Raw genomic sequence first — 8,366 nt, 5'->3', positions numbered from 1 at the left:
GTTAAATTTGTCATTCTTGCTATTTTTGTGGTATTTGTTAGTCGGTGTTTTTAGGTAGCAAGAAAAATCCTTGTTACTTTTGCGCTTTTTGCGGGATTTTCGGGCCCTTTTTTGCCTTTTCTCTTTCTAAGTCTAGAATGTTGTCAAATTGGTTATTCTAGCTATCCTTGTGATATTTGCAAGTGATTGTCTCACAAAATTTTCTGGTGAATCATTTCTTTTGCGAAAATTGCGAAAAGAATTTGCTAGCCAATTTTTGTTCACAAGATCCTTCCAATACATATCTCAACTCTTATGAAGCTTCACTTATTCTACTGGAATTAAACTGTCTTACCTTCTTTAAAAAGGACGCTGGCAGTTTGTAAAAATGGCAAAATGAAGACTGGTCGGCGTTATGAGCGAGTGGAGCCAGACAGGGGCTAATGTATTCTAACTTGTTTGCGTTTCTTAGTTGATCACAAAGCACTTGCCACTGTTTAATATACTGCCCCCTAAAATGATTGGCATACAGCTGTACTTATTGGTATATAAAAAGTTGACAGTATTTCATTAATATGCATTTTTAGTTATTGTTATTATCATTATTATTATTATCATCATTATTATTATTTTATTTAGGTGTAAAGGTGCATGTTACTAGTAAAGGTTAGCAAGAGTGTATGTTAGTGCCACGATGCCAGTTATGTGCAAATTTAACAACAAAATGGAGACCGTGCCGGTGTTATGAACGAGTGGAACGAGACACGGGCCAATTTAGTCTGACTTGTTTGTCTTAATTGAGCAACATTTGTGGCTCGCTTTTTAATATACCGGCTAAAAATAATTACTTATTGCACTTTCAAATGTTTATTAATATGCATTTTTAGTTATACTTTTTACTGTAAATATTTGATGCGAAAGGAAGCGAAAAGGTGCATATCTACGAAGAAAACAACGGATAATTGGTGATGTAAAAACTCTGTAATATCTTACTACGCGGCCATTCCACACTAAGGCCCCCTCCCGCCAAACCTTACTGTTTTTATAAATGTTTTTGTGGTGAATAACAGCAGTCCCTCCATTAGCCTGCATGTAAGCTCTCGTGGGCGCTCTGGCGGCCGGGCGGGAAAAGGAAGTAGAGCTTACAACTACGTCTTTGGAATTTGAATTCCGCCTCCAATTTCCCTGTGGCTCCCCGTCGACTGAGCTGTCTGATTTCCGCCAATCGGCGTGAAGCTTAAACGAGCGCGAATGTAAACAAACTGACGCGGTTAACAACTAGAACAATCACTAGCTCAAATATTCGAAAGAGGCAGTTGGTTAGGATAGAGAACACCCAGTCGAAGCTTTGGTAAAATTATACTTCCTTAGAGGCCAGCTTGGGTGCTCGCTTGTCATAGCATTTTTTTTTTCTTATTTGTTGTGGGCTGGCTCTTACAGTTTTTAAACTGGTTTAATCATTAAAAAGCCTGAAAGAACAAATATATACGCATTTTCTTATGTAACTTCTTAATGTGTTTTCTTCTTGCTTACGAAGATTACGGATTTGAGCGGTAAAATGTTATTTGACAGCTGCGTAACAGGCAGTTAACGATATATCGTAACGTTCACTCAACCACATTTAATGTTAGAGACAACTAAAAATCATGCTTTAAAAGGTTGACATGCTCTTTTTCTTTATTCCTCATGAAATGAATTGGCTTTTACAATTCCTCTTCTACAGAAATAAATCAAACTTCACTGTAATTATAACGCGAGACAGCGACAATTCTTATGCTGTATTTCAGTTGAGGAGCTGTGGTATAGTCATTTAAATAACTGTTTACTGCATGGTACTTACTGTCTTGAATTATTCCAATTTGATTGGTTTCTCCCTAATTACAGCTTAAAAATTTTCCATAAATTAAAGTTTATGACTTTTTTTTTATTCTTCTAATTTTCCTACACCAAATTTACAACTGAACAGGTGTACCGGAAATTTATCATTTATCAGTTAATTATGAGAACGTGATGGATTAGATGAATAAATAGGAAGTGCTTTATGTAGAGAAGTAAAAACACACCACGACAATAAATACACCTTATTCGATGGTTTAGCATATGATACGTGCGGATATTTTGAGAGTTGCCTAGTATTTTTTCGAGCCCCGCAGAGGCGAGGAAAAATACGAGCAATGAGCAGAATGTCCGATCATATGATATGCTAAACCATCGAATAAGAGGTTTATCATTCTACTAAAAAAAAGTGTTCTTTTGCAATTGGCCTCTATTTCTATTTTTAGGTAAGAGTTTTCACTGAACATCCTAATTCCGTCTGTAAAAATGATGTTAACAGTGAGCAAAATGTTCGCCCATATTATATGCCAAACCATTGAATGAGAGGTTAATTATTTTACTGCGAAAGAAAAATGTTATTTGGGCTTCTATTATCCGGTAAGAGTATCCAAAATATCCTCGGCTGATTCTCTCAACCATAGTTGCTCCTTTTCCATCCGCTGGTATTCCCCCTGTTGTAAACCGGCTCAACCAGACCATTACAATGTACTAGGGTCTAGTATTTTTCGCGTTCTCTTGACCTTATATGGTAAAGTGACATAAGGGTGGAATAATAAATGTAAATAACTATTTGTCTGTGTAATTTGTAGCATCTTGTTTGTTATAAATTGTGTTCTAATGTCATATTTTTGTTTGTTTGTGTTACGCGGGTAATCTTTTAGAGGACGGGTAGCTTGCAAACTAAACTGAACGCAGGGTTGTCGGAACAGCAACAAGAAGATTTATTCCAAAATGAACGTAGTTTCCACGAAGTAAAACTCCACAACAGCACGTAACTCGTTAAACTTACACGGCCTCCGCCAACTTCAATTAAGTTGATCAACTTACACGGCCTCCGCCAACTTGAATAAACACTGCTTTCGTCACACTTGACTAAACACGACTAACGTCGAACTCTCCTCACTTGTGAAAACTAGTTAAACCTTAACTTGGGCTAGCCTACTTATATATGTTTACAATAAGATTCTAGAACTTTCCAAATAGTCTAATTATAGAAAGATTACAAAATATACCGCTTTAGGAACGCTTACGCAAGATCCTAAAATAAACAAACTACGAACTCTCGCGAAGCTTCTTGAAAGTCACGCTAGTCACGCAATACAATTTTTCGTAACATAACCCCCTTTCAGAAGAAATTTCCTAAATTTCCACTACAACAGAAAAATTGTACGCTAATATACAACAGGGGTAGTCCAGTGTCTCTCAGGTTACTCTTCTGCTCGACTGAGATAATCCGCTCCAACATTCTCTGATCCTTTGATGGCTTCTACCTTGAAACTGTAACTTTGTAGAAGTATGGCCCATCGCATTAGTCGTGCGTTGGTATATTTTAGACTGTTCATGTACTTCAGCGGCTCGTGGTCTGTCTGCAGCACAAAAGGTACACCGTACAAATATAGATGGAATCTCTTGATTCCCCATACAATCGCTAGGCATTCTTTCTCGATTGTAGAATAGTTGCGCTCCGCACTTGACAATTTCTTGCTTGCATAACAAACTGGGAATAATTTCTCATCGTGCGTTTGCATCAATACTGCTCCAATTCCATTGTTGGAAGCGTCCGTCCGTAAGGTAGGGTGTGAACCAATATATCATCCCAGTAGAAGTCGACATCATCTAGATCTTCTATCAATTTCTTCATTGCACTCTTCAGTGTCGCCGCCGAGTTCATCATTCCAAACGGCATCTTCAAAAACTCGTACGACCCGTCAGGTGTTACGAACGCAGTTTTCGAAATGTCCTCCTCTGGTATAGCTATCTGCCAGTATCCCTTGCTGAGGTCAATTTTTGAGAAGAATTTGTCTCCACTAAGCTTCTGGAACAAGTGTTCAGCGGTTGGCATAGGCTCAGGATCAAATACAGTTAGTTTATTCAATTTCCGATAATCAACGCACACGCGGTTTGTGTTGTCTTTTTTCTTCACTACTGCAACAGGTGACGCGTACGGAGAACTGGACTCTCTAATAACTCCCATCTTGATCATGTCAGTAATATCTTTTCTCAGTGATTCTCTCATGCTGTAAGGTACTGGGTAAGGTCTTGATCTGACTGGCTCGTCTGAGGTGAGTTTAATCTGATGCTGAACAAGATCTGTGGTACCTGGTGCTTCAGTAAACAAATTCGTGAACTGCTTAGCCAGATCCGTAAATTCAGTTCGTTGCTCGTCCGTAAGATTTGGTCCAGTTGCAATATCCTCAATTGATTCCTTGGCTACATAACCACCAAGCTCTAGGAAATCGACCTCTTCTTCCTCTGCTTCATCAACTTTAGCCGCACAGTCGACAGCATCGTCTATACTCGTAGCGCCTGCTCCAACAGCTACTGCTCCTTCGACTGTAGTCTCCTCTCGCTCAAAATACTTTTTAAGGAGGTTAGCGTGGTAAACTTTCTCCTTGCCTTTTACTTTCACTTTGTAGTCATTGAGACCTACTACTGAACTGACTTCAAAGAGACCTTTCCACTGCATAAGTAACTTGTTATGGTCGGTAGGTAGCAGCACAAGACTTTCTCACCTGGTTGAAACTTCCTAACCTTAGACTTGCGGTCGTAATAGTGCTTTCCTTTCTGCTGAGCTTTCTCCAATTCACTATGGGCGAGCTTAAGGGTATCTTCTAACTTCTCTCGCAACTCAAAAACGTACTGGTAACTGTTCTTTACTTCAGGCTCCTCAACTTCCTTCGTCCACAGCTGTTTGAGTATGGTCATTGGTCCTCCAGCAGCTCTTCCATATAACAGCTCGAACGGCGAAAAACCAGTGGACTCTTGGGGGACTTCACGATAAGCAAACAACAGTGGGTTTATGTAGCGATGCCACTGTCTTGGCTGCTCACTACACAGTCTCTTCAGCATAGACTTCATCGTTCCGTTGAACTTCTCCGTCAAACCGTTACACATCGGGTGATAGGGCGTTGTTGTAAGCTGTTTAATGCTTAGTAGTCGGGTTACTTCTCTCATGCACTCCGAGACAAACTGTGTGCCCAGATCACTCAGGATTTCTTCGGGTACTCCTAGACGGCTAAAGATATCCACCACTGCCTTTGCTACTGTCTCCGTATCAATGTTCTTTAGTGGTACAGCCTCAGGGTAGCGAGTCGAAAAATCTACCAGCGTCAATATGTACCTGTGTCCTTCTTCACTCGGAGGACTGATAGGCCCAACAAGGTCTATTGCTACTCTCTTAAAGGGCTTATCAATCAGCGGCATCTTCTCTAACGGTACTTTCGGCACGGCTCCCTTACTTACAGTCTTCTGACAAACGTCACAGGACTTGCAAAATCGAGTCACGTCACCTTGAATTCCAGGCCAATAAAACGCACTCTGGATCTTGTCTGTTGTTTTCTTGATGCCCATGTGACCGCCCATGATCGATCCGTGAGCCACTTCCATTATGGGGCGACTCAACTTTTCAGGTACCATGACTTGTTTAAGCGGTTTTCCACCATTCACATAAGGGTGCTTGTACAGACGGTACAGTACTCCACATTTTTCTTCAAATGAAATCTCCGCCTGACCCTTTACTAGCACATCGCCTCGATCCCAGTACTTTCGCAGGCTCTCATCTTCACGCTGCATCTGCTTGAGCTTCTCTCTATCCACAATAGGGCTCTCACGGCTACTTGGCACCTTCAACGCTGTGCGTTCATCCTTTTTCTTAGCTTGACTTCTTGTAGTTACTGTACAGGCCTCTTGCCAACTGAGGTCTGGGTTTTGTGCGTCTCTTGCCTCAGGTACGTTGCCAATGATCAGGTCATAGATAGGATCTGAAAGGCACTGCGCTTCTACATGGCCCTTAAGATAAGGGGTATCAACATAAATTCTCGCTATAGGCACTTTCCTTGCCGTGTTGTCAATAAGCAACATAACGTTAAAGTCTCCGGTGAACTGATCCTTGCCGACAAGGTCCTTCTTGACTACTTCTCCGCTGCAACCAGTATCTCTTAAAACGTCAACAGTCTTCTCTCCAACTCTACCCTTTACAACAGGCATCTTACTTCTTACTCCAGTTAAGGGTTTCATACAGGCATTACTCAGCAACGGGACTTTCTTGCCACAGGCTAACAGAAGCTGATCATCTTGAATACACGACTTGACTTTCTCGGGGGTAGCGTTAAGATCGGGTGACTTAACCAAACAGCCAGCACTAACTTGAGCACGTTGCACAGGGTTACCATCCTTACCTTGGCCTCCTGACTTTCGTCCACCTGATCGGCAGTTCCTCGCTTCATGACCTTGCTAGCCACACAGGAAACACCTTTTAGCTAGGGTTGGGAAGTTAATAGCTTTGTGTCCGCGAGCATTACACTTGTAACACTGGAGGGTTGTTGCGTCACTCTGTGTAGTCTTTGTTTCCTCCGCCTTGGGCTGTACTTGTGCCTTCTTGCTCGCAGAGCTGAACAGATGCTTTCCATGTGATTCCAAGTATTGATCGGCGATCTTCGCTATCTGAGCAAGCGTTTCCGGGGCTCTTTCACGGAGGTGAATATCTAACTCTTTTGGACAAGAGTCAATAAACTGTTCTTTCACTATTAAATCTTTCACGCCTTCGAAAGAACGATCAGTGTTCGACAACTCTAACCAACGTAACAAGTATCTGTCCAGTCTCACTATAAACTGTTCAGGACTCTTGTCAACCTCCGGCTTTAATGCTCTAAATTTACGGCGATAGCCGTCCTCTGTAAGGTCATATCTCTTCATTAAAGCTAACTTCACTCGGTCGCAATCTTGGGCTGCTTCCTCAGATAATCGTGAATAAACCTCTAGCGCACGTCCAGACAAAAGAGCACTGAGTTTCAAAGCCCATCCTGTCTTCTCCCATTTAGCTGTGGTTGCGAATCTCTCAAATCGTTGCAGGTAAGCATCCAAGTCGTCCTTACCATCAACAAATGAGGGAAGCTTGGGTGCCTTGGCCCTATCCTCTCTCACTTCAGGGTGTTCGGCAACGTTACCGCCTTGTCCAAGACGAGCGAGCTCTAGTTCATGCTCTCTCTAAGCGGCTTCAATAGCTTCTTTCTGCTTCAACAGGTCTGCTTCCAGTTCTAATTTCCTCAGTTCGCGTTCGAATTCTTGCCGCCTAGTTTCTCTTTCTTCGTCTTCTCTTCTACGCCTTTCCTCTTTCTCTTTTTCTTCCTTTCTTCTTTCTTCCTTAAGTTTTCGACGTTTTTCTTCTTTTTCCTCTTCTAATTGTCTACGTTTTTCTTCCTTTTCTTCTTCTTCCCTCCTTCTTTCTTCTTCTAACTTTTGTTGTTTTTCTACAAACTCGAGCAGCTTTTCTCTCTCCAATCCGAATTCTTTGCCTATCTGCAAAAGCTTTTCCATTTCCACAGCAGTAGTTCACAGCAAACTTACATGATATACTTCCTCGTAGCAGTTCTTCTCACTTCTCTGTACACTCCTTTTTCTTGAACTGTCCTTTCCTGGTTACTGTAGTCGGCAAACAATTGAATTCCTCTCCCGGACAGGCCCCCAATGTTACGCGGGTAATCTTTAAGAGGGCAGGTAGCTTGCAAACTAAACTGAACGCAGGGTTGTCGGAACAGCAACAAGAAGATTTATTCCAAAATGAACGTAGTTTCCACGAAGTAAAACTCCACAACAGCACGTAACTCGTTAAACTTACACGGCCTCCGCCAACTTCAATTAAGTTGATCAACTTACACGGCCTCCGCCAACTTGAATAAACACTGCTTTCGTCACACTTGACTTAACACGACTAACGTCGAACTCTCCTCGCTTGTGAAAACTAGTTAAACCTTAACTTGGGCTAGCCTACTTATATATGTTTACAATAAGATTCTAGAACTTTCCAAGTAGTCTAATTATAGAAAGATTACAAAATATACCGCTTTAGGAACGCTTACGCAAGATCCTAAAATAAACAAACTACGAACTCTCGCGAAGCTTCTAGAAAGTCACGCTAGTCACGCAATACAATTTTTCGTAACAGTTTGTTTATTTCTTTGTTTTTAATGAAAATTCATTGAAAGGAAATGGTTTTTGAGGGGGAGGAACGTGAGGACGACGAAGATGATGATGATGATGACAATGTTGATGATACGAACAGTCTTGAGCTAGCAAAGAATTTGACAACTGATAATTAATTGGCCCGCACACACTACTTCGCCGAGTTTTTCTTGTCCATGCATTGTACGTGAATCGACTCTGATAAAATTATAATCTGTGGCGTTAAATTTTGGTTTCACATGATGTCATCAAAAATTCAAACTAGAATTGTCGATCCTTCAGATTTTTCACTTTCATAAAGTATGTAAGAGCAGCTAAAAACTAATATTGAGACAAATTTTCACTTCGAAGTGGTTTTCGTTTTGCGATAG

The 8,366-nt window shown here is 41.2% G+C and overlaps 1 protein-coding gene across 1 annotated transcript; it reads right to left on the bottom strand.

The window, feature by feature from the left end:
- Window positions 1-3,562: 3,562 nt before the first annotated feature.
- Window positions 3,563-7,350, bottom strand: LOC140928155 (uncharacterized). The gene is made up of 4 exons (XM_073377862.1): window positions 7,288-7,350; window positions 6,403-7,020; window positions 4,567-6,267; window positions 3,563-4,495 (listed from the first exon to the last, which is right to left on the bottom strand). Exons 1-4 carry the CDS (start codon window positions 7,348-7,350, stop codon window positions 3,563-3,565), a joined length of 3,315 nt encoding a protein of 1,104 aa, XP_073233963.1.
- Window positions 7,351-8,366: the final 1,016 nt, after the last annotated feature.

The sequence above is a fragment of the Porites lutea genome, chromosome 1 (assembly GCF_958299795.1).
Source record: "Porites lutea chromosome 1, jaPorLute2.1, whole genome shotgun sequence".
Classification (NCBI taxonomy): domain Eukaryota; kingdom Metazoa; phylum Cnidaria; class Anthozoa; order Scleractinia; family Poritidae; genus Porites; species Porites lutea.
The sequence above is the reverse complement of the archived record's forward strand: the minus strand, read 5'-3'. Positions and strand labels throughout refer to the sequence as shown.

Coding starts and splice junctions, on each gene's coding strand:
- LOC140928155 (XM_073377862.1), bottom strand. CDS start 7,350: ATGGAAAAGCTTTTGCAGATAGGCAAAGAATTCGGATTGGAGAGAGAA. Junction 7,021..7,287: donor GAGAAAAGCTGCTCGAGTTT/GTAGAAAAACAA, acceptor GAAGCCGCTTAG/AGAGAGCATGAACTAGAGCT. Junction 6,268..6,402: donor CTGCGAGCAAGAAGGCACAA/GTACAGCCCAAG, acceptor CTGTGTGGCTAG/CAAGGTCATGAAGCGAGGAA.